This window comes from Ciconia boyciana, chromosome 7, assembly GCF_034638445.1.
Source record: "Ciconia boyciana chromosome 7, ASM3463844v1, whole genome shotgun sequence".
NCBI classification, from domain to species: Eukaryota; Metazoa; Chordata; class Aves; order Ciconiiformes; family Ciconiidae; genus Ciconia; species Ciconia boyciana.
Genome location: NC_132940.1, coordinates 41,946,426 through 41,973,290, shown reverse-complemented (window position 1 = coordinate 41,973,290; position 26,865 = coordinate 41,946,426). Strand labels below are relative to the sequence as shown.

Genomic DNA, 26,865 nt, shown 5'->3' with positions numbered 1-26,865 from the left:
TTATTTCTGACAATCACTAACTGAGCAGTTACTTTTCCGGGAGGGGCTCTGGCTGTTACCAAGTGTTCAAAGCTGCCTCTAAAATGAGGGGAGCTCTTAGTTCAATACACCTAACCTTCACAGCAAATAACTAACAGCCACTCATCAGCGATTAAGTGGGAGAGTAATATGCATCACAATGTCATTGCAAAATGAATCTGGGAAAAGGGAAATAAAACCATTATTGACCCACCATTTTGGTAGTTCCACAGATATACTTAAAACAAACAAGAAAGAAACCCTGTATATAACAGACTTAAAAAGTTCAGTACCATGTTCTTATGAGTGTCGGATACAGTACAAAGGTGTCAGATACAGTAAAAAGTAATTCTTCACAACAATAGACCACCATAGGAACAGCTACGCCAGAATCCCTCTAACCCAAGAATGATCAGCATCATTCTGAAGAACAGTATTTCCCCTTTATATTCTCCCAGATTCCAGCAATCCACTGGTTCAGGACTATAAATTTTCATCAGCTCCAATGATCTGCAAAAACACCCCCAAACCTACCTCCCAAACCTACCTCCTTGTAAAATGAAAGTGATCCCAGGGTAACTGATCAACAATTAGCTTGAGGTAAAACACACTGAAAAAATCTGTCCATGGGATTCCTAGTCCTTGGCTACTATTTTAGAAGCTCAACTACTTGACTGAACAAGAAAAAAAACCCTGTAGCAATAATCTCAAAAACCAAATGCTATTTCTGTGGATCGATGCAGTTACTGGCGTTATACCTTCCTCTTCCACATGCGTTGCTTTTCACAGGAATGTTACCAGCTAAGTTATTGTTATTTTTGGAGACCTATAATAAATGAAAATAGCCAGTTAGTTCAAGCAGTATAGTCCTGTCCCCCCACCCCAAATATACATACTTTTATTTTAACATTAGTGTCATTTACAGCCACCCACACTGTAAAGAAATAGGATAATTACCCACACCTCACACCTACTCAATTCTTTTCCTTCTGGGGAACACTCAAAGACACTCATTTGTAACAGCTTTCTGTTCAAGGTCTGTCACCTCTGAAACAGCATTGATTTGGTATCAAGTAAATGCTACAGCATTGTGAAATTTTACATCTGTTCCACTTTCTTTGTTTTAAGCTATAAAGTAATAAAAAACGCAAACCCCAGGAAATGCCCCAAAAGGGAACGACGCAGGGTTGCACCATCTTTACCATACTCTTGGGCAGGGCAACTTAGGGCACCTTATTCCCCACTGGGAAGCCTTTACTACTGTGTTTTGTTAGCCATTAAGAAATCTTACTGAGAAAAGTCGCTTAACCAATTTAAATGTTTTGCTTTGCTTCGATCAATCACAAGATTTCATTAGCTTAAAGAGTTTCAACACACTGTACTGCTATCCAGCAACAGAATCTTTTCTAAAAGGATGTCACCAAAGACAGTAGGAAAAAAACCACAATAAGCAACACAAGTCAATCTTTATTGAAAACTGAAGTATTAATACATAACAATTCTTGTTACAATAAACGTGCTTTTAAGAATTTAAATCTGAGCTCATCTACTCATTGAATTGCATAAAAAATAAAAAAGTATGAATTTTCACAATTGAACTGGCTCAGAATGGAATCTCCACTCTTTGTGTTGATGCAATAGTTCAATGCAGGAGTGAGTGATGCCTTAAAACTTATTCTGGAAGACAACATTGACCTAAACTTAAAAAAGTACCAATACAACTGTTCGTAAGACAGTTTTAAAAAAAGTCATAAAAAGGAAACCTGTGTCTATTTCATAACAAACATGGAGAACTATTACTGGGGCCTCTTGTACTTCCATTGCATGCACTCACTTTTTCAAATCTTAGACATGAGGGCAGCCAATAATAGCATTACAATAAAAAAAACCCCCACTAACAAATCCATTCTACTTAAAACAAGTCTGTACAGCAGCCAGCTAAAAAAGCTTTCCCAGTTTGCCTGCTAAGTGCCCAAAAGTCACAACAGTTTAGAAAAGTCACGTTCACTTTGTTGATGTTGAAACTTCAGAGCCCATAAATTGTTTAGAATATTTTTAAAAAATCACAAATGGACCCTTACTACCTGTGGAATTCAGATGTTTCAGTGTTATATTCAACCCACACAAGAAAAGGTTTCCTTGTCCCCAGATAAGCACTGTTCCTCTTCCCTCTCTTCTGTCTACAAAACACACCTTATTTTCTCTCAACACCCCCCAAACAGAGGTGTACACAGCCTGCTGGAAGAGTCCTCACTACTTCAGAGGAGATCTCAGAATGAACTTGATTTTTGGCGAGGCTTCATGCACAAAACTATCCTAACTTTGCTGCAGTTGTTCCTGTTAATTGGCATTCTACCTCGTCAAATCTGAGGGTCTCTGCAGGAAGCTTAGAGTTGATAAAATACAGGATTAGAAAGCTGACACTTAATGAGAACAATCTGAATGAGCTTAAATCTTTGTCTCTTTTGAACAGGTGTTCACGAACACTTCAACATGAGGATTAATGGGTTGCTTTCCACCCTCTGCACATGCCAAGGTCGGCCAGTGACACCTGCTGGAGAAGGCTGGATATGGCTCATGCCTGTTTCCTACCGACTACTGCACAAACCACATCCTGGTCAACTGCAAAATACCATTCGACAACCACAGCATCTGTCCTCTTTCCCACAAGTTCCAGCCGAAGCATCACTATTGTTCATGTTCCTAAGATGGGAGGTTTCACATACGCTGTATTTACTACTCTCTGGTATGCATTTAAGCCTAGAGTTAAGTGGTGGTATCGGATTGCTGTGCTTACCTATTCAAGCAAAAGTTATGTTCTAAACCCAAATGAATGGGTATATAATACTGTGCTTAAGCACTGGGGAGTGATTCCAAGTCAATTCTGACCATCTCTTGCTCAGATACCTTAAGCGGCCTTACTAGCCAAGTAGCAGTGAAGCCAGAATGCTCCATGAAGAGTAGTCAATGTTGAGTACCCTGGTATACAACTCTGTACCATGAACTATTCTCAGGCAACACTAAGACATGGTGGTACTTACAGGTGGTGGTTTGGTTTTTTTCAGTGGATGAAGCAATACAAGGAAGGACTTCAACTAAAATAAAGGATTGTTTTCATCTACCACTGCATCTAAGCATTTAACTTGCATAGTACACTGAAAAAGAAGCTTTCTTGAACAGCATTCCTGCACGTCTCCTAGAAACTTCAAACAGGAGATGGTCACAGCAAGCATAAGCAACATCCAGTAGTAGAAGGTTCTCCATTTTCCTTCCTAGTGTTTTGTAAATAACCACCACGCCACTGACTAGGGCTACAAGGTTTTGGTGCCAATTATTAGCCATTTTTCTTTTGCTGCTGCTACATTTAAAAGACATTTTCATCAGTTGTTACTGACATAGGGAATACCTCAGTTTAAAAATACTTTATCTAAACTCAACACCTGAAATTTTAATTAAAAAAAAAATCTTTCTTGGACTTCTCTTTGTTATTGCTGCAACAGTTATTTTCAGTTCCAGGTTTAAAGTAGTACTTTTTTAATCATATAAAGCTGCCATAAAAGTTTTTTGTTTGGTTTTTTTTTGTTTTTTTTTTTTTGTTTTTTTTTTTTTTAAAGAGAAGCTTGATCTGAAATGTCTCTACTGCACTAGCTCTTTTCATTTGCTGAGGAGCTCTAGTGCAAACACATACTGTGTATTTATAAAGGAATTCTAAATAGGGAATGTTATATAAAAAGCAGGAGAGAATGTTTCATAAGACCCTCACTGTGTAAACGCCTATTTAATGATGTACAGTTTCCCCCGCCGCAGTTTTATATCCATGCTTTCTACTATTTGCAACAAAATACCATTAAGATAGTTATATATACACATATTCCCCCCGCCCCCCTGCACTGTGCTTTTGGTTACTTTCCATATCAACTACTGGAGACATGCTCCACCCTCCCAGCAGATTATAATCGATCAAAACTGGAAGGTGTAAGTACCTTTTAAAAAAGGTACAGTTTCCCCCTCATGGATGAATCCCATAATGCAACTTAGGAAAAAAAAGTGCTCAAGTAAGTGAGACTGCCTAAATGTTATGAAGTATTATACAGAGACCAATTCCAAGATGACATTCAGGAATCTGAAGTTAGAGCAAATATATAGGAAGTTATATTAATTCCTTAACTATTTATCTATTGCAGCATTCATGAAAGTTCTCTCCTATGATTTTCAAAGCTTTAGTTTATTGGGTGATGAGACAGGAGACAGCAAAGCTTTGAGCTTGTTCTTCATAGCTTCTCCCCAACATAGCACTGTTTCATACCTCAGCTCTTCGTTAAAATCATGCTAAGACAACAAAATGTCACTTTCCACTAGCTAAAATGGACAAACGGCCTGTATTAATGTTCACTGTACTCTCTGGCACACCTGACTAATCAAAGCTGCAAATCTACTACACTACTGGAATTGTTAAACAGACTTGAACAAAGCAGTACAGACTCAAATAGTTTGTCTGGGGTAATTTTCTGCTCCATATAAAAACATACGGAAATCCCTAAGCTGCAGTAAGTGCTCATGAGTAAGGTTTAAAGTACTTATTCCAACAACATAGTTATGTTCAAGGCATTAGAAATAAGGGGGCCGTCAACTGACAGTGATTCATGCAAAATAAACCTGAACTTTATTAAACAAAAAAAAAAAGGAAGTAAAAGATATGGACAGTGCTTACTGTAAAAAAAAAAAGTTACTGAAGGCTCTAACCACCAACGGATTATGAAGGTACATAAGCCTCCCACCAGGGCAGAGTACTGGAATGGCAGCATTAAATCAGCACTTATGCTACCCTGAAGTAGCTGCCAAATCTGTATAGGAGCAGAACACCCCAAAACAAAGCGACTAGATATACAACTTAAAAAAATTTACTTCTGAATGGAAATTAACCTACAAGAACAATACAGCCTGATATACCTCTGTGTAAACGCTTAAAAGGGAACAACATTTTATAACCATTTACTGCATAATTTATTGCAGGCAGAATGTATCCAAAAAAAGAAAATCACATCTTTCTGGAATCGTAAGTCAAGCAGGTTTAAGAAAAACCTTGATTTTATGTGCAATATTCAAATTTAAAAATTTAAAATCTCCCCTGTAACAATTTTGGTATACAAATGGGTTCTAAGGCTAGCCCTTTATCCCCACAGCATTTGCTTTGAGGTACTTTTAAAAAATTGAAGTTGCAAGAAAGAATATCAGAAATGACTCATTGCAATGAAATGCTAATCTGCAGTCAGTCTTATTTTACGTGATTCCAAGTGCAATTTAGGAAGTAAAAAAAGAAAATACTAAGAAAACACATCAAAATGCTGTAATCAACAAATGGCTCCTACTTCAATTACAAATATTTTCAGAAAAAAAACCAAAAAAACAACAGCTATTTGAAACCTCTATATTCTGGCAGCCCTACTACAGCATATCCATAGTCCATACTGCAAGTAGCTAATAAGGAAATTGTGTTAAAATGATTTGTTCCCCTTTAACATACTCATCAGGCACACAAGCTTTCCTCCAAATAACATGCAGCTGAACTCCTCCTGTTTGTTGTAGAAAGCCTAGCATTTCTTAAGTTTCAGGAAAGCAAGCTGGATCAACTGCACATACATTTTCAACTGACTACAACGTTCTTTAGGAAAAACAGCACGGATTTCCTGAAATGAGAACTAAAAGTGTTTTTCTATCAGTCTGTGTGGCAGTCTCACTTTGACACATCTCGCATCATATTGAAGATAGTACTAGATATATATCTCCCCAGGACATGCAATTCCTTATGCAGGTGATGTCGCCTCCTACTATTCCTAAGAGCCAGTTTTGCCTCAAGGAAGTTTGCTTTATTTACTGGCACACACAGCATTACCTTTGTCATCTCATTCTGATCCTTAAGAACATCTGTATAACACTGAATCCATATAATGACAATGAAAAGGTATGAAGTAAACTAATTGTGTGCGGGATTTCTACAGCTTGTCTGACTCATTTTCCAGTCACTCCAATTTAGTAGTTGAATTTGAAAAGAATACATCACTTAAATAAAAATATGCCCCTTATAAACTGGCAAATCCATCAACCTGAAAAAGGCTGAAGCACTTATCTAATGTATATTATGGTATTCTATAAAGAAACTCACTGTCATGATTCTACCTTTTAAGACCCTGCATACATTACAACAGTGCATTAGTGATACAAGTTGTAAAATACTTTTCGGTTCCTTTGGATTTGCATATGATGTTTTTGCATCAGTCACTGCAGGTAGATTGAGCAAGCTTTGTTTTTGCGTTTTAACATGCACTCAACTAGATATGGATCAGAATAAATTTATACTCCCTTTTTATCATTATAATTAGCTAAAAAATTGCAAGACAGTCCACAAAACAGGATTTGCTTTAAGACTAACTGCTGGAGTTCCAAGATGTAAGATATGCAGCACTGGAAAATCTTCAGTGATCAGGAATTAGTAGTGTTTAGCCAAGTGTTGAAAGCATTCAGAAGAAAAGTCCTGGTTGGAGGCATGAGGGCTTCAGCACCAACTTTTAAACCTCAATTTCTTGATTGCATATCTCCCATCTTCAAACCTACGTTAAGAAGTGAAAAAAAAAGTAGGAAATATTCTCAATTATGTTAAATACTATTTGAGTGTGGCAGAACTTTCTAACATCGCATGCACCACATTCATATGCACATACAACAGATGTTAAATATTATATAATGCTATCCTAGCACTTATCCAGTCAACTGAAACCTATAGGTTTCTAGGTTAATTCTTAACTACATTGATTTTCTCCTGTGATGTCCATTCCAGCTTTCTGTCATGACTAGTAGTTTTGTCTGAAGTAGAAGGTGCAACATTAAAAAGGTATTTTATGCTAAATTTAATTATCAGCAGTCATGAGTTTAGTCACAGCAAAACTCTCACTTTTTATACTCATGTAATATGACATTCTTAGACGAAATATATGTGAAACATTTCAGATCTGCAGACTGATATGTAGCATCACAGCAAAATGAGAAATGGCTGCTGCATTGCTAACTCAAAGGGAACACAGTCACCTGTGATAACAGAACTCTGGACTCCTAACTGCTGAAACATAAGTCCAAATAAAGTTAAAACAAAGTTAACTGTCATAAACTAAATGGACTAAAAGTGACAATTTCTAGTTCAGTTGGTCTGACAAGTCCTTATTTCAAATGAAGCTGCTCTCAACGTATGCTAAAAGACAACAGAAGAAGTGAGGATCCCCAAAACACTAGGCTTTGTGTCAGTTTGACACACATTACGCCCCCAAAATCCATCCCACCTTATAGCAGATTTTAAAATTAAACTCCTTTTCTTGAGACCCATGATCTACATTTTGGTCCACACTAGAAACGATCTTTCCATGCTGACTGCAAGAAATATGAACTGAGATTTACCTGAAACGCAGCAAATATATGAAATTAACTCAAGGATGTCTATTTGTTTCAGCAGCTCGTGAGAAAGATTCTCCCTCAGAACAAAGCAAAACACCTACCTTGCCTACATATTTAGCCAATCAAAAATAAAACTACAAAGTTACACACATTACTTCATTCACAAATCACAGTACTGCTGAATTCAACAATTACCAATGAATCCAAAATACTCAATATATTTAGTCCCAGATGTATTTTAATAAGGCAAACTTGAGGCTCATTCTTTCATATTCAACAATCAGGAACCATGAAAATGTTTCATGATTTCTGAAGATACAGACCACTGAAGGAGTCCCACTAGGCTTCTCTCCTTTGCAGGGAACAGCTATTACATAAGCAATATTTTTTGTGTATTCTTACTCAATTAGAATACTGTAGAAGTACCCCAGACTGCTTACCTTCTGAAAAATGTCCCCGAAAGAACCTGCAATGCTGTCATTTATAAGAAAGATTAACTGCTTTCAATCTAAATCGGTAACTTACACTGACTGCCAGGATGATCACCACTGTGGGGGCACATAACTATAGGTTGGTGTTCCTGGAGCCCGATATGTGGGCATAGTAACTGGATGAGGGGCTACTGGAGTTGGGGAATGAGTTGTCAACAAAGTACCTAGGATGAAGAGAACAGTTTTTTCAGTAAGCACACATGGGGGGGGGGGGGGGGGGGGGGGGAAAAAAAAAGTTATTTAAAAACAATTACAGCTCTTCTTCCAATTTAAAATTACCAGTATCATTTTGGACTCCAGCCCCAATCTTCCTTCAAATATTTATGCAAGAGGATAATTTTAATGTTTAGTCCAATGCACATAAAGATACTCACTACTCAAAAATAGCTCTAGCAGAAACCCTGCAGCATAAGCATTATTCACTGCAAAACTTTTTCCCACAGCAGGCTTTACATACCATAAGAATATTTGATGGTAGATAACTTGACTGATAAATCAGAATAAATTAGTTCTTTTTTTCATTATTCCAGATAGGTTTTTACAGACTAAGGGGCTTCAGAAACAAACAGGCTGAGATAGCAGGATCTTAACAGTCTTACTCTACAGCACTTTGTAGAAACAGTAACAAACACCTGGGATAAGCTTGCCCACATACAAAACTCCAGTGTTAACTCAGTTTGTGACACAACTTCTCTAGTTTTGAGATTCCTCAAATTAAATGATACATTTGACAAGATAAAAAACCAGAATCTGAAAACAAGCTCATGGGTCTCATTTTTTAGATTACTGAATTTAGCATGCTTTGAGTGAATGTGGACATTTCTTCATGAGTTAACACCCACTAGTAACAAAGCATGACACACCCTCAGTAAACACTCACAGATGAGTCTAGATATTGGTTAAACAACATTTTTTCCAAAACACTACCACTAAAAGAGTGTGGCATTAGGAAGCAGACATCCCTAACCATTGCCTATGACAAAGACGACCTGCAGGTAGTGCAAACACATAAAATGTTATATCTCAACATACAAGGAAGGTCAGCGATATGAGGGGTGGGCTGAGAACACCGCATTTTCCTCAGCCTTAAGAGGTTGCTGTTTTCAGCTAAGCTTAGAGAAACGTATCAAGAAGAGGAAGTCAGACTCTTCACACAATAAGATGAGAAGCAAAGGATGCAAGAATAAATGACATTCCATACAGATATAAAGAAGAACTATTTTACCTTAATACTAATATCTGAAAAGAGGATGTGATATCTCCATCCTTAGAGATGATCAAAATATCACTAAACAAGTACGCAACCTGATCTAGCCGGACCCACTTTGAAGATGCTGGACTAGGTGACCTACAGAAGCCCCTTCTAATCTAAACAATTTTATGATTCTGCCAAGTACACCTCTGGCATCACATTCTTGTAATGCAGCTGTGTTCTGCCTGGACGCGAAAGGGGAGCTTCATCAAGAAAGCATAAGGGTTGTTGTGAGTTCACATACCTGCTGACATTGCCATAGTAGTCCCAGCCACCATCCCCATAGTCACACCATTTCCTCTTGGTGGTGGAATTGGAGCAGGATACATAGTTGCTGGCATGCCATTAGGCTGTACCACTGTGGTGTGGTGAATTACGTGGGGTGGTGCTGCATATAAAGGCTGTGTGTAGTAAGTGCCTTGCTGTCAGAGAAAAAAAGTAAATTAAGTAATTATAGTATATTTGGTGGGGAGGATAAATGATGTCTTCTTTCATGAATGCATCATAAAATAAAAGCATTATTCTAAAGATGCAATGTATTTATAGAGCAGAAGCCAAAACATTCATTTCTACTATTCCAATTGCGTTTCACTGGCAAACTTTTTAACATTTAGCCCCTTTGTAAGGCATTTAGGGTAACATTCAAAAGCAGAGACCTTTGTAGGACTCATTCGTCATTCATTCCCTTCGTTTGGTATCTTTTCATATATTAATCCATGACGGAACTTCTCTCATTCTTTCACAACTTTTTATTCAGCTGCTTTTAGTTAAAGAACCAAAAGTTTTTGACAAATCCAAATACACTAAGCAGATTGGATAAACCTTGTTACGTGCTTGTTAATTCCCTTCATCTACTGCGTGCACACCAGGCAAGTTTCCTCTACGCAAAAAGAGGGCCAACTTTTCCCCAAAATATCATTTTTACTGAAGTGTCTTAATTCTATCCTTTCTAATACTTTTCAACAGTTTGCCTAGTATGAGACTTGGTAACTCCCCGAATCACAACAGAGGCTTCCTGAAAAAAAAAAAAATTAGTGCAACTTCATGACGATTTTTGACAAAACAAAATTAGGATGTGGTAGTTACAGCATCCAGCACACACTTTTAAAACTACTGAATCTAGCGTCTCTTCAAAGACTAAACACATTATCAGTAAGTGCAGAGTAACTGTCATGTGAGAAAGAATGTAAAAGTGCACACACATACACTCTGTAAATCACTGTATTAAGAATTTTTACTGTAGGTAGCTAAAAATTCTCTCCATCCATGAAGAAATACATGTGATGTAAAGGTAAGAGTTCAAGCAGATATTACAAGGTAAACAAACAGTATTCAGACATTTTTTTTATTCTGTTCATTTACCTGTGCATATGGATTCTGCTGTGGATAGGCACTTCGAACTGGGTACACAGCAGTCTGATAGGGATTCGGTGAGGAAGAATATGGTGGCACTGCACCACTAGTGGGTGAACAAGATACTTTATATGGGGTGCCTGGTGTATAACCTGAAACAAAGGTAAATCTGCATTAAAAACATGAAAAACAAGTGTCAGTACACTCCTTTCTAAAGTCAGAGGTAACCATTTTCTTAATTTCCAAATTCCTTGATCTTCATGTGAGTACTTAGTAGGCTAGTCTCAATATCCAAGCACAAGTTCTATCATTTACATAATACTGGTAGCAGTCTGAAAATAATACTTGACTCTGCCAACTAAGCATGGAAGTTAACTGTGCTTATGCACAATTTGCTCTTCAAATCTATGGATATGGGATAAAAAAGTGGATTTGGATTTTCGTAGTAACATCATTAAATACTTGGATTTGGCATATTAGGCAGCATTCCTACATAGGAGGATTTGGTACGTGTTAATATGAGCCCAGTTCTCAATGCACCCCAAATTGTACTGGCAAAACACAGTAACAGTTAACTAACCTGCAATTACCTTCTGTAGAAGACAATACAGCACAATAGCTTAATTTCAAAAGTCAGAATCATGTAAAGAGCTCAAGATGATTTTTCAGAGAACAGACACACACAATCTGCAACCTCCACTTCAACTGACATTTATTCATATATGTTTTCTAGCATTTTCTGAACTGGCTAAAATAAATATGAAAGGCCATACCTTTAAAACACAAGCACTGTAGAGTTCATTGCAACTGCAAATTTGACTTTGAAGGCACTTTAATATCTTTAAATCTCCTTTTTGTGTATTACATACATAGACATACCCTTAATCATCACTTAAGAATTATTTTGATACATTACAGTAAGACTTCAGATGCCACCAGAAAGAATTTTACATTCCTATTACAAGGCCCTCAAAATTAGTCTGCCTTGTAAATAGTGGGAACTGTTCAATTTTTACAGGGATAAGTAGCAACTGCTGGCTCAGACCCTGCCTAAAGACAGTTCTTCCATAATTTCTTCAGCCCTCATCAGACAAGGTCTCAGGATAACAGAACAAGGGCTTGATGAGGCATGGAGGAGATCTATGAAAAGCACCTGATCTGCTGCATGCTACACTCCCAAGATTATACTATGACTTAATGGCCAGAGTGGGAATACAAATACCTTAGCAGCAGCATCCACCAGCAATGACATTTAGGGTAGTAAACAACAGGCATGACCTATTCTGGAGAAAGCATCAAAGCCCTAGGCTGTGCTACGCTGAAAAGATCTTGGGTCTCAAGCAGGTCCACCACACTCGGAGATGCAACATCCACAGATAAATTTCTGTTTAGCTGGAATTGCACAAACTAGGACTAGGGCAACACAAGGAAGAAAAAACACTTGGTAATTATAGAAAAAATGAGAATATCAGAACAGAGATTAGGTGACTTTAAAAACTGTCTAGAATATGCCGACTTCAATACAGAGAACAGATCTGAAGCTATATAGCAGAGAGAACACTGGCATTTGTGTTGTGAAAAATCAGTCTGTGCAGACAGCATGATGACAGATGACCTTCATTCTTTTTGAAGAAGTGCGAGTTTCCTTCCGATTTCATTCCAACCTTCAAACTGAAAATTGTTATGTTAATGAAGAAATAAGTTTACTATGTTTTTCTTCCCTTTTTTTAAAAAATAGAATTTATCACCTTCAGAGACACTAAAGAAAGCTACCACAGCACTTACGCTGAAGTCTTGTTTTTAGAGATCCTAAGTATTTGAAGAATAAAGCATGCTGAGGAAGTAACTTCTATTTCTAGTATGGGGAGCTATTTGTGTTGAATAACTCAGCCACAAAATGCCGAACGCAAGGCATTGCTACTGAACTACAACTATGTCCTCAGTAAAACCCACTCTCATTCTAAAAACCCACTGATCCAGCTGCACAGGCAATTCAACTTTCATTCTTGTAACATGGTACATCTGTACAAAAGGTATTCTGCCTTCCCATTTAATTTCTTTCTCCCTTACAGGGAGCAAAGACCTTAAAAGTAAACCACATGGTTATTAAAAAAAACACAGAAATTTAAGAAAGATACCTGTAAAGAAGGTACTCTTTCTGAACAGCAGTGGCATGGCACATTCAAATACTGCTGCGTGATGTGAATTTACAAAAGCTTTGATTCTACAAATAGTTACATCAGAAAAGTTAAAAAAGAAATATAAAAAAATCCCTGCTGCTAGGACAAAGTACTTCAAGCTGTTATCTGCCTGAATTAGGAGATCTAGACATTTTGAACTTTAGTTCATAGCTTAAGTAACTAAAAATTAAAGCTATTCTTAGTTATTAAATAAAAGCTTATTTTCTATTCAACAGCAATAAAGACTCTAATAGTACTAGCTTTAAAAAAAATTAAGGACATTTGAAGATGGTATATAACTTCTATACATCTCTATTCCTTTTTCACATAAAAGTGAAAAATTTCTTACTCTAACTTCGTTATATAGCACGAGATATATTCCAAGATTAATTAATGCAAACTAATCTTACAACACGATTAAGTCTAACAAGTCAAGAATCTTCCCCAGAAACCATAACCTTCTATTACAACATAACTGACATGGAGGAAAAAACCCAATCAACTGGATAAAAACATCAGTCTCATGATTTGGTAAACTGATTACATGCAGCTTATCTTCATCCTCCTGCAGTAGAATTTGCAAACTGCAACCAGTAATAAGACTGGAACTACCTTTCAGTTATCTGATCCTAGGATCAAAAATTACAGCTACTCCTCAGCACAGCTGCAGGAATCCTGATCATATATACAATGGAGCACAGAAGGCAGAGACACATCACTAAGGTAATCTCAACCATGAAACTGAATGGCCTATTAGTAATACAAGCCAATAATAAAAGCCCACATAGGTTTTGACTCCCATGCTGACACATACCCCTGATGGGAACTGCCCTCCCTTGAACATCACTCTCAAAGTTCTTAAGCAATCCAGTGCAAATGCAAGCTGGTACCCCTAGGCCGATACTTCCACAGAGACAATACCCTATCCAAAGGATAGATATATATTTTTTTTTAAATTACTGGAACTTATAATATCCATCCGTTTCCCTACCTTCAATTCAAGACCAAAGACAAGCCAAAATCAGTTCTGCACTTGCTATGCCTCTAAAGAGCAAACTGAACAGAGACACAGGCTGTACCAACTAGAATACTCCACAGTTCTAAGGAAAGCTACACAGCTATGTACTTTTAATAGGGAAACATTTTAGATGACTTACTCTCTCTTGCCTCAGTAATTGCTGCCACACCCTTTTAGTGTCCTGGTAGTTAATGGAATGCCATACGTTACAAACATTGAACTTCAATATTGCAAGCAGGCTTCCACAATGTAAGCTTCCCAATTTCAAGCAGCATCCTTTCCCATCACCATAAGTTACACAAGGGAATTCAGGGACAAATTTGGTTCAGGGACAATACATGGTTATGTCCCATGTGTATCTCAAAAATTGGCATAATACATGCACGTGAAATAGCTCCTGAAGATGGCCCAGATCTACATTAACAAAGCAATGTAAGGAATTCCTTAGTATGCAAAACAACCACAGGGAGAATACTGTTCTATCAGATGTATGTTCCTGGTTTAAGTGGAAATTAATGCTACCTGTTTCTGTTTTGTTTCAAGCATTAGCACATCAAAATCATCTTCTATTAGTGAAGGCAGAACTACATAAAAACAACTTAGGTGAGTGCTTTGGTTTCTCTTGTGTCTGTTTTGATACATTACGGTATGAGGTTCAACAAGGCTAAGTGCAAGGTCCTGCACTTGGGCCACAACAACCCCATGCCACGCTACAGGCTTGGGGAAGAGTGGCTGGAAAGCTGCCCAGTAGAAAAGGACCTGGGAGTGTTGGTTGACAGCCAGCTGAATATGAGCCAGCAGTGTGCCCAGGTGGCCAAGAAAGCCAATGGCATCCTGGCTTGTATCAGAAATAGTGTGGCCAGCAGGACTAGGGAAGTGATTGTGCCCCTGTACTTGGCACTGGTGAGGCCACACCTCGAATACTGTGTTCAGTTTTGGGCCCCTCACTACAAGAGAGACACCGAGGTGCTGGAGTGTGTCCAGAGAAGGGCAACGAAGCTGGTGAGGGGTCTAGAGCAGAAGTCTTATGAGGATTGGCTGAGGGAACTGGGGTTGTTTAGCCTGGAGAAGAGGAGGCTGAGGGGAGACCTTATTGCTCTCTACAACTACCTGAAAGGAGGTTGTAGCAAGGTGGGGGTCGGTCTCTTCTCCCAGGTAACAAGTGATAGGACGAGAGGAAATGGCCTCAAGTTGTGCCAGGGGAGGTTTAGACTGGATATTAGGAGATTTTACTTCACTGAAAGGGTTATCAAGCATTGGCACAGGCTGCCCAGGGAAGTGGTTGAGTCGCCATCCCTGGAAGTATTTAAGAGACGTTTGGATGAGGTGCTTAGGGACATGGTATAGTGGTGGTCTGGGTAGTGTTAGGTTTACGGTTGGACTTGATGATCTTAAAGGTCTTTTGCAACCTATACAATTCTGTGATTCTGTTTTTGCATCTCCCTTTTCCTAGGCTCATCACATTCCCTTTCTCTTAGATGACAAGCATGCAAATGCAGTTACCTAAATCCTCCCCCAATATCCACCATGGACAAAACAGTTTTACCCAGCAACCAGGCTTTCTAGACAATCAGTTTGCGGAAGGCAATTTTAAGGGCAGAAAGAAGGCAGGAAGTTGAACTTGGAAAGAGATATCGCTTAAGAAAAGGATGAAAAAAGAATTTTGACGACAGACAGAAGAAAAAACAGGAATCTGGAAACAACCAGTAGGATGCAGAGCAAACAGAATCAAGAAGGAAGCAGTGAAGGGAAACACGATGCAATCCTCAAGTATCAGCCTGAAATATAGGAACAACAGCTAAAAACTCAGCTTTTCCCTTCTCTGGAGGTGAAAGCAGTATGACTTAAGACCAGATTATACCCATTTTAATTTATCAGATGATGCCTTACGAGTCATATTCAAAGTAATGTAAAACTTATACTGTGGGATAAGTGTTATTGTAAGCCCCTACAGCTTTTCCTTTCTTGGTTCTAACAACTTCCAAACTTCAGGTTACTGCTTACACATACCTATTACACATACCTGTTTGGAAGGTAGGATTTGCTCCAGGATACATATTAGGGGAATAGGCAGGAGCAGCTGCTGCATAGCCCATTGGGAAGCCAGCTAGAAGAAAGAATATGTCAAAGTTATTTTTCTAGACTTGACTGCACAGTCTAACTAGACTTTACTCTCAAAGATTCTCACTGTACATCTTTTAATTGAGATGAGCTAACAGATGGCCTTCAATCACACCTCCTCAACTAAAACACCGGGCTCCTCTTCTCCCAAGCCACCTGAAGCTGAATGCTAGATGAAGGGAACAGCTAAGGAGTCACAAGTGCCATTCTCCCTTACATCCCTGTTTCAGCAAATCTCAAAGATGACCAAGTAAGTCTTAAGTTAGTTGGACAAAGTTTTGTGCAACTATCCAACCCCCTCCCCCCCAAGTTTTAAGACCCGATGTATAGAAAATATTTATCTGAAGGGACTTTTTCACAGAAATAAATCCCTAGAATTCAGAGTGACTCTGACTCTCCAAATCAGAGATATCGCAAGTAGAGAGTACAAAGCAAACTTAGGTAGTCCAAAATACTAGTTGCATTTGACACAGGTTTGTTATTACACTCAAGTATCAAACAAGCTCACCAGTTTCAAGCATGTACTATGACAGTTAACAGTAACAAGTGATTCACTGAGGTATCAGCAAAATGATAGGTAAACACTTCTACACCAGAATACAAGAACCACCATGGCTGAATATCGCAATATACTGGCCTCCAACATAAGGCAAAAAACAGCATTAGCAAAAGCTACAGTTACCTGAAAGATACAAAAGTTTGTTTAGATTGTAGTCAGTGAAATTGCTGAATTAATCATAGCTATTAATTTTTCCAGGAACTTATTTATGTTATTTCAAACTGTAAAACTAAGTAATGTCTGTATTTAGAAAGACAGAGTTACTACCACATTTTGTTATCAACATATAAAGAATTCACCCTCTCCAAATAAAAGGTAATTACTATTTGCATATTCAGTGTCAGGCTTAAAGCTGCTAGTTTGTTTTAAACTGCTATTCAAATTTGAAGGGTTTCTAATTTGCTATAAATCCCAGAGTCCTTAGCAATTACTCCTAACAATAAAAATTCCTTAGCTCAGGACTATATATGCTAATCTAGTTTTGTAAAGCACCCTGTAAACATATCAAGTGACATACTCTTGGCACTATTAGGTGGTCAGCATGGATCAGACTAAGAAAAGCATTAGGCTTAAAAATCAAAGGTAAAAATAACATATCCAATTGATAACAACTTTTCAGAGTGTAAATAGCTCTTAAGATTTCAAATTCACAAGCTGCTAATGAAAAGCTTTAGTACAGCTTTACACATTACTCAAACTGACTGCACATCTGCAACATTATTTACATTGCATACATTTTCAGTCCTCTGTTCTTTCTTCACAGGTTTAGCTCCACAGTAGAGCACTCTGAGCTGCTCAAGAAACAAGCAGTTTGTGAAAAATGTAACTACAACAAGCAGCAGTTTTAACTTCTATACAGAACTTTCATCCATGTGAGAACATTTGGATAGTGATTCCTTGCTATGGTAAACCCATACAAAAACCTCAAATAGGTGTAGTGTAATATAAACAGCTATTAATTATGCAACAGCTTTAGCAACACAGTGCCTTTAAATAATACATTCCACCTAGCAGTATGTTCATTACTTTCTATTACCATGCAACCCATGTAAATTCAATGGTTCTGAATGGAGAATCTGTAGCTTTTAAATTAGGAGGCAAAGAAGGGAGACTTAGTCACGCAAAAATTTTTTAAAAAAATCCCAAAATGCAAGCCTACTTTTCACTTTAGAAAATGTGTTTTGTGTTTATCCTACAATCTTTAAGACTGAACCAGGCAGCTCAGAAAACTATCTGTACAGTGTAACACTGTAGAACTTATCGACTAAGCTGAATTTAAGGGTCACAGTTGTGTAAATTCACTGACTACTATAAGGAAGAAGAATTTTGAGTTATCAACTTGTACATGACATTTAAGGCACTTCTATAACAATTCTACTTCAATTCCATATATTTTAGTTATGCTAATTTACAACCAAGTGAAGAATGGCAAATATACAGTACTTACATAATTCAATATGTAGTCTAATATGTCTAACAGTAGCATAAAAGATTAGTAGTTGTAATGTTGTTTAAACTGCTATTTATGAATCTACAATAGTATATCTTCCTAAGTAAATTAAGGTACCACTTAGATTAGCATAAACAAGAGCTTCAATGCAATGTGTAAATGGCTATAAGTACAAATGAAACCCTGGTTAATATAAATCTGTATTCACAAAATGAATAGAGACAAAAATACAAAGTTATATTTAAGTAATTCATAATAATATTTACCTAAAGCAAAAGAAAGCCTTGAAAAAGCAATCTGTTACAAATATAGAAATAACTGTACTGTAACTGATATTAATTAGTAAGCCACTGCTGCTTACCTTAGTTATATGGACTACAGTAATTTTATAAGACAGTTACAGAGAATAAAACCATCCTGCGGGACTTTGGTTACACAGCATCAGCTTTACAATTTATTACTGCACCATTTCAGTCACTTAATAGACTTAATCACTGCAACACAGCTTGTGTTTTCCCCTTATAAATACTGTAGAAATCAAGAAAGGTACACACTAGTTTGAAGAAAAAATTAAAAGTACCTGAAAAGCAAAAATAAAAATAAAAGGTTTTTGAGACAATCAAGTCAACAGTGAAGAAAATTCATTTATGCACCAGTATTTAGAAGAAGGAACAGAGAAAAGCGGAACAGGAAAATAGGAACTCCAGTACACTATCTAAGCTGAAAAACAGACCTAAAAACTGTAAATACCAGTAGGAAAATATAATACAGCTACAAAGAATATAAACAGTAATGGCGCAGAATGATTTCTAGCTCCCAACACAGACACCAACTAAATCACAAAACAGCCTCCCTGTAAAAGCTACAAAAGTTTAATTGGTTATGATACATAAAATCTGAGCTGAAAGACCCTCCAGCCTCCCCCAGGATGGAATAATTCCCTTATCCCACAGATAACAGGAAAAAAAAAAGACTGCATCAAGACATACTGCTTGAAATGCCTCACAGGGGCACGCAGCCCTTCTCTTCGGCCTTCCTGGAAAGTTCTGTGCAAATCTAATTATTGCCTTATCCAACTTCTGAACTATGGGGACATCAGAAATGAAGCCTGCTCACACACACATTAGGAGATGAGGGAGGAAAACCCTGGAGAGAAACTTGAAGCCAAATGAGAAACAGAGAAAGCAAGAAATACATGTAATTTCTGTTTTAAAAACATCTTTTGGACATTTTCTTGGTCCCATCTTTGATGCTATGCTTCGGGCAGTCATAAAACAGATAGCATGAACAAGAATTAGAGGACAGAAAGGTTAAGAGCGCCAGCCAACTAGCAGCAGAAATAGACTGACTCCTCTTCTTGCAGGGTGTAATTATTAGAGCTCCTAAAATAAGCTGCTCTGAAAGAGATACTAAAGTCAGAAATGTAACAGAACAACTAACATCACTCTTGAAATGTCACTTTTTAAATTTAAAAAAAAACCCACCCAAATCCCAAAACAGATTACCATACATGAAGCCATTCATAAGTGACTATTTCTTCTTGATTACAAAGATCAGTGTAACTGAAACTCATTAAAAACACCAGAGTTACTTACCTGGATAACCAATTCCTTTGGCGTTTGCATAGGGAACCCCAGAAGATCCAGGGCTATACACAGGATTCATGATTTCAGTAACTGAATCGGGAGGGAAAAAAAAAAAAGTATTTACTCAAGTATAGTGGAAGCTTGAAATCTCAGCAACTAAAATGGAACTGGAAATGGGGGAAAGCATATTGGCAGAAAAAGTAACAGAGGAAAAAGCAGCAATTCCACTACTCATTAACATTAAAACTGTAGCTACAAGCAAGAGAGAGTCACTGAAGAAGCAGGTTTCAAAGCATCACAACCCTCAAATCAGCTAGAGCACGTCTTAGGAATGAAACAGTCCCTGTTGCGGAGCATGCTTTCAAAATATTTCCATCCCTAAGAGCTCCTCCATAGCACACAAACCCATAACCCACTGCAGGAGTTCACATGTGTTGGACTTCTCCCCCCATGCCATCTATCATCTATCAATCACTTATCTATCTACCATCTATCAATCTTGGTTTCTTCCCATTTCTTTCTTAAATCATCTAGCCAAGGTATGCAAATACTTACGGTCTATTGCTACTGGCATTTCAAGCCTGGGATTCCAGTCCTTTACCAGCGGTAAATTCATCCACCATCAATAGCCCAAGCATTACAGCAGTAAGTGGCAAAAGACTTTCCGTATTAGACGGCTAGCTCACATTTATTTATTTGTTTACTTGCTGCTAAGTTCTTCAGAGCCTTATGACAAGCTGACAGTTGGGTCCAGTCATTTCTGACTTGTGTATTCACACACCAAAAAGGCACCTACAGCTAGCATCACTGGCAGGACTAAAACCAAGTCCCCAGTTTTAAAAACAATCTTGCACATAAACACAAAGGAAAATAAAATGGCATTGAAGATGCTTCTCAGATTTTTCCAGTACACCTATGTACTTCTAGGAACATACATCACTGCAGCACAGCTCACAAGCAAGCCCACCATGTGCCTCTTACAAGAGTACTGTTCGCAATGACTTTTCTAATATTTTAGAAAGAAATCCCCATATTTTAACCCCAATATCTTCAATCATCTGATTTTCTGCATACATTTCCAGATTTACCACTTCTCTTCCTGCAAGCGCCCATTTTTCACTACAAATAGTCTCCGACAGCAAGACAGGAGGACACACTATGAAACCAGACTTTCTTATTAACTGTTAATATCTGATACTTGAGTCACTTCCTCTTCTACATCTTGAGATGATGTCTTACTTAAATGAGCAGTGCATTAAGCAGTTTAACACAGTTTAACAGAATTTTGTAAATTAAGTTTATGATGCAAGAAAGAGTCATAATTACATGTGCACTACTTTAGTTACAGACTATGTTATGGCAGGAATCTGAGTTAAGTTTACCAGTATAGCTGCACTGATAAACCTATGTTAAGTGACTGTATAAAGCATAAGTAATTTGCTTTTTAAAGTAACACTAAAACCGGCTGTGCCAAGAATTTTAGCAGCACCTAGTACACAACAGAAGTAAAAGAAACATTTGTGCAAAATTAGGAAATCAGAAAGTAAATGCTGTCAGAAAGTTTATCATCAGGTTTCACAAAACATTCAAACTTGCTGTAAGAGAATTACAAGATTCACCAGTTTCTTGGACTTTCCCCCCACACACACTTAGCAAGAATACTAACTTAAATAGAATTGCTTTTATTTTTTCCAGCTTCATACTTGATTACATATCAAGACAACAGAATCTATTAAGAATGAGTTAAAAAACAATCAACCTGCTATTTACATTGCTTAGTATGCAGAAAGTTCCTCAGAGCAGCATGTTTTTATCACCTGACCAACATCAAAAAAGCAGTTTGACACAAATCTCTTTGGAAATGTTCTACAGCAAACTAGTTGTCTTCAAGTATAAAGCATTGCTTTCCACTGAAGCCCCATGGAGTTTTAATAGCATTAACTCTGCTGCACCATAACCAACAGGCATATTTTGCTGGACTAATATTTCACTGTAGAAAGACTGTTTTTTTCCCCCCACACTTTCTTCTGTGTGTCCTCCTTTCTAAATAAGGACTCTCATTTACTTGAAAACTTTCAGTCTGTTCCCTTAATATTTCCCTGCACTTCCTTCTCTTTCACATCTCTGCTCCTCTTTCTATGTTGATTTCGTCACATTTTGTCTCTAAACTTACAAAACCCGTAAGAGGTCCAAGCTTTACTTCAGTTTTAGCATTTTTGAGTTGTGGACTAAAAGTCTTAAGGGAGGTGGATATACCCTTCCACTCAAATATAAATAGGATTCTTCCACACCCTCATATCCCTACAAATATGCTGTTCCTCCTTACAGTCTCTACAGCAATTAGGAGGAAAGACGACCCTGCAGCCCTCTCACCATTCTGAATGACAATGAGAAGAAAGAAAAAGAGGACTGGAAAACCAGCAAGAGCATTCTGTAAATATTTGGGTAAAATACAAAAAAAACCAACCCAACTATTAGAAGTAGTAGTAGTCAATGACTGCAGAAGAACACAAGGATGTACATTCTGGGGGATGACTTAAACAGAAGCCATACAAAGCTGAAAAGGTACAGAAAATGAATAGAAAAGGTCAGACAACCCATGAGATGATCTCAAAGGAAGTGCAGATTAAGAGTAAGGAATTCCACTTAAGTAAGGGGAAAACACCTATGGCACTGGGAGCCTGCAAGCTGCCTCTTACCGGAAACAGTGTCAACTTCCACTTCAGACGCAGCCATACTTCAAAATTTGTGTGTACACATACATGAACATTCATTTGACTTTGGTTCAACAGGTACTTTCACCACTTCTGCTTTTGCACTCTAGCTTTCACCACTGAAATACAAGTGGAGATCCACCAGCCTACAAATAATGCTTACCATTTTTGTAATGCAGACAAAACTTCAGACCACTTCTAATTAAAAATAATTATTTTCAGGTCTTCTCTGAAGGACCCAACATGTGTAAGTATAATTATATAGTATTACCCAGTGGCTGCAATCATCCCACTCTTACTGTAATTTTACTTGGAAAGGCATCTGTTATATTGAAATATGGAACCTTGCAGTCCACTTCCCTGTAACACTTAAAAGTCCACATCAGACGCTAGGGAAACTAGTAGAAAGTGAACCCAAAGAATCGTGGCAAAGCATTCTCATGTTAATGTATATGCAAATAAGTGTCTACTGTGCATCATCTGTATATAAATTGCACAGTCAACTGTATATAAATTACAGTCAACTAATTCTTTCAGCTGAAATGAAGGTAATCATACTGATTAAAGATGCTGTGATTAAAGACTATGCAAGCATGCTTGGGAAGTGTAAATGCTTCACCTTACATTCTTGCCAAAGCCAAACAATCAAACTCAGTTTTGATCAAGCCTGTTAAATCTCATCTTGGGACAGATACCAGGACAATCATCCTCCTCTTAAATCCACATTTCAGGAAGCTGAGCACAAAGGCCAACCACTGTTAATGCTGAAGCTCCAGCACTCCAAATTAGATACGCTTTTGCACGTAGCTTTTCCTGCTACACAGAATAAGCATATTTCTAGGAAATTCTGCTTTTAAAAATCATTTTACAGACATACCTGCAAAAACTACAGATCAATGCAAATACTGTAAAACGAACTCCACATTCCTTTGTAACAGATATATTTTCTTACTATTTATTGTCAAAGTTGTGCAGAAACACTGTCAGAACAAGATCTCCTGAATGCTGCTTTGTGCTCATTTTATGACAATTCTATCACAAGAGCTGGGGAACAACCTCTCTTAAATAAGTACCTTGCCTAAAGCACACTACTGTGGTCCACTAATGCTTTCGTTCTTGGAACTTAAGCAGATTCACACTAAGTCATTATAGTACTTAACATTTATCCATCCTGGAATACTTTTAGAATGCTGTTTGCTGTTAAACTATACAAACAACCCAGTTTCCACTTACATACAATTCCTTAATGAAGTTAATTACCATCTTAGTAATGTTCTACATTTTACCCATTTGATTTCCAGTCAAAGCTTAACAGAAGTAAAACGCAATTCCTAAAAGTCTGGTAGTTTGTAATGTAAAAAAAGTAATTTCCACTGCTAAGTAACAAAGAACATAGTTCAGGACACTTCTGCTCTTCAAATAACTGACAATGATTAAAGTCTCAGTTGTATTACGTTCTGTTAAAACTTCAGCCACCAAAATAGGCCCTTTGATGCAAATCCTAGGCCAAGTAACAGGCACTTTTGTCACAATTACTTTAAAAAAAGGGGGCTCGTATCAGCAGGCATTCAAGACTTCATAAAGTCTAAAACAACACTTCCCATGCTGCATTGGTATTTGCAGGTAACACATGCTTCATTTCTTCCCTTCATCCAAGACCACAAAAAAGATCACTGAATTTTACCAGGACACAAATATTACTCCTGTTCAAAACAGGGCATGGGTTTATGGTAGTCCATGATTGAAGCCAGCTGGAATCAATGCTTACGCAGAACTGCCATGCTTCTGGCAAGCAATCCCACTCCCAGCACCAGCACTTTAACCCCTCAGTAAGTTGCATCAGCTAAGTTGGTTGGCAGAATTCTGGGTTTTGATGGAGTCTTTTGGGCAGAGGGTTGCCATGTTTTCTTCCTACCAGCTTGAGAGAGCTGCGACACATCACCAAATGGCTCAGACAGCACCAGTTCCAATGCAAGGAAGGGAGCAAGACTGGATAGTGAAGCTGACTGAAGCTGTAGAACCACAGCCTGGAAAAAGACAATTAACAACTTTGCCCAAAGTTCACACATAAAATAAAATACAAAGCTGGAAACATCATTCACATGCAAGTCTTCCTCTCCTGCTTGAGTTACAAGATGTTCTTGTCATAAAAGAGAAAGAATGAGACTCTTGCAATCACCCTTCTATGTTTTCTGTGTGTGCAATTTTTTTTTTTAAGACTACAAAGGAATAGAGCAGTTTAGACTTTTTAATCCTTTCTAATGAATACAATTCTCATCTGTAAGCCTTTTCTAATAGTGGTTTGGGTTTTTTTTTGTTGAATAACATATTTGAAATACACATACATTAACACCAATACTACTTGTACCCAGTATCAGTAAGGACAGAGACAACATGATGATATATTAAAGACTCAACAGAACTACTTCTGTATGCCATTCACAAAAAGAAAACCTATACCAAAAATTAAATACTAAGATCCTGCTCGTGAACCAACTCCATTTGTACATTAGTAGCATTGTTCTGTTCTTCCAAAATAGAACCTTTACCAAAGCCTTTTTTCTTCAAAAAACCCACTACCTATGGAAAGATTAAACAAACGGCCCAGCATTTCTCAAAGCCTACAATTTCTGTTGTTGTTACTGCACAAGGGGATAAAAGTTGTCAGCTCAAATCCTTGCATCGCCTGCATAACTCTGAGATCATGTATATACTTATTTCAAAGCAGTGGAGTAGCGCAGCAGAATTGTCAATTCCTCACAGTAAGAATCTTAGAAGCCTGTCTATTGCCAAATTTGGGGGAAGTTAATCAACTATGACAAACAAAAAAACCCCCCCAAATTGAAAGACTAAAACTTCACTACATAAGGGAATTGTATTCACAATTTTTTGGTTAAATCCTGAAGCTCTGCTCCTTGGTACAATTTTATCCTACAAAGCATTCTTTCATGAAGTTCATTTTCAGTTTATTCCACATTCCTTTTTGAAATAGGATGAAACCATCACAAGTTCCAAATTGAGATAGAATCTCCAAAAGCCTCTTAATTCCTCCTACTTTTTAAGCTGAAAGTTGAAGTGCGTAATTACTACCACAAAAAGTACAGGTTGGGAAGTGTGCGTTATATGAGCATGGAAGTATAGAAGTTTTATGACACTAACAATTATACATCTTACAGTAAAATCACATTAAAGCAGACAGAAAGTCTAGTCAAATTAGGTAATGTGTACACCACTACTGAACATTTAAGAACAAATCAAATGCAGCTCTTCTCATGCTGAGAGCTGCATACTACCCCTTACCTAAAACCTAACTTTTTATGTTTCTCAGAGCACCGATTTCATCATTTGGCCAGTGTTTATGGTTTGGTTCCAAATGTCCTAGAAAAGCCCTGAAAGCACAGTCTGCACCAGGCCCTTTTTCTTTTTCTGACAACTCTTCCTAGAGGCTCCGGACGACTAAAATTTTATTCCTTCCTCCAGCTCACAGACATAAAGGCAACAGGGCAGATACAACATGCAAGCCAGACACAGCCTTTCACATCCAGCTGAAGCTCACTGATACTATTATTTGAAAATCCAACGGACTGATCGCCTCATGACGTTATACTGAATTTTTATTAAGTTATCAACTGGACAATCTTCAGCCCACACCAATAAACCAGCATTAAAGACGTCCCATGCATTCAAAACCAACCTACTCCACAAAGGTAACCTGAGCTCCCGGCAGTGACAGAAAGCAAAAGGGGACGAGACCCAGGGCGCCGCGGGCCCTGCCTACCGGTGCCGCGAGGCGGTCGGTAACCGGCTCTCTCCTCACTTAGCCCATCATCACCTGCCACCGTTTAAAGGCCGCTTTAGACACCTGTTACGGAGAGCCCTCCAAGCCCCCGAGCGACGCTGAAGGTTACTCGCTGCCCCGCCTGGCGGGGAGCGGCGCGCAGCTGCCCGCCGGGCCGCAGCGCTCTCCCCGGCATCACCCGCACCGCTGCCCGCGCCACAGCGGCGTTGCTGGGGCCCGCCCCCCGCCCCTGCGCCAGGACCCAGGATGGCGGCGCTGCCGCGGCCCCGCCGCCGGAGAAGGGGTCGCCCGGATGGATGAGGGGGAGCCGCGAAGCGGCGCGCCACGGCCCGCCCGAGAGGCCGGCGGCGCAGGCCGCGGAAGGAGGCGCCGGGCCCGGGCTCCCTTACATAACGGGCCCGGCGCGGCGGGGTAGGAAGGAGTGGCTCCGGAAGCCGGCGCCACCCGCGGCGGGCCTCGGCGCCTCGCACTCACCGGGCTGCGGCGCTTCGTGGTGGCGGCCCGGCCGTCGCTGGCTGTCTCGCTGCGTGTGTGTGTGCGTGCGTCCGTACGTACGCGGCTGCGGGAGGCGGCGGCGGGGCGGGGCGGCGGGCGGAGCCGGGCGGGCGCTGCCTGCGCGGGGCGGGGGGGGCAGTGGTCGCCGGGCGACTCCGGCTCCTCCGCGCCCGGCCGCACCGAACAACTGCGCACCGACCCAGCCGCCGACGTCACTTCCGCGGGGGAGGGGGCGCGCGCACCTAGCCAAGGGGGCGGAAGCTGCCGTCACGTGCACGGAAGCCCCCGGGTGCTACCCACCCCCCCGCCGCACGTGACACCACCCCCCACGCCCCCGCCTCCCCGCCGCCGCCATTAGCGACGTCGCTGAGCTGCGGGGCTGGGGT

General features: G+C 39.1%; 1 protein-coding gene across 2 annotated transcripts; it reads right to left on the bottom strand.

Annotated features, from left to right (window-relative positions):
• Positions 1 to 1,465: 1,465 nt before the first annotated feature.
• Positions 1,466 to 26,617, bottom strand: FAM168B (family with sequence similarity 168 member B). Of its 2 annotated transcripts, XM_072868796.1 has the most exons (7): positions 26,459 to 26,617; positions 19,481 to 19,561; positions 15,779 to 15,862; positions 10,567 to 10,709; positions 9,449 to 9,626; positions 7,987 to 8,116; positions 1,466 to 6,626 (listed from the first exon to the last, which is right to left on the bottom strand). In XM_072868796.1, exons 2-6 carry the CDS (start codon positions 19,548 to 19,550, stop codon positions 8,004 to 8,006), a joined length of 588 nt encoding a protein of 195 aa, XP_072724897.1. In that variant the 5' UTR covers positions 19,551 to 19,561; positions 26,459 to 26,617; the 3' UTR covers positions 1,466 to 6,626; positions 7,987 to 8,003. The 2 variants fall into 2 exon arrangements, with proteins under 2 accessions (XP_072724897.1, XP_072724898.1); XM_072868797.1 differs by lacking the exons at positions 19,481 to 19,561; positions 26,459 to 26,617 and adding an exon at positions 16,385 to 16,538.
• Between the last annotated feature and the right edge of the window lie 248 nt (positions 26,618 to 26,865).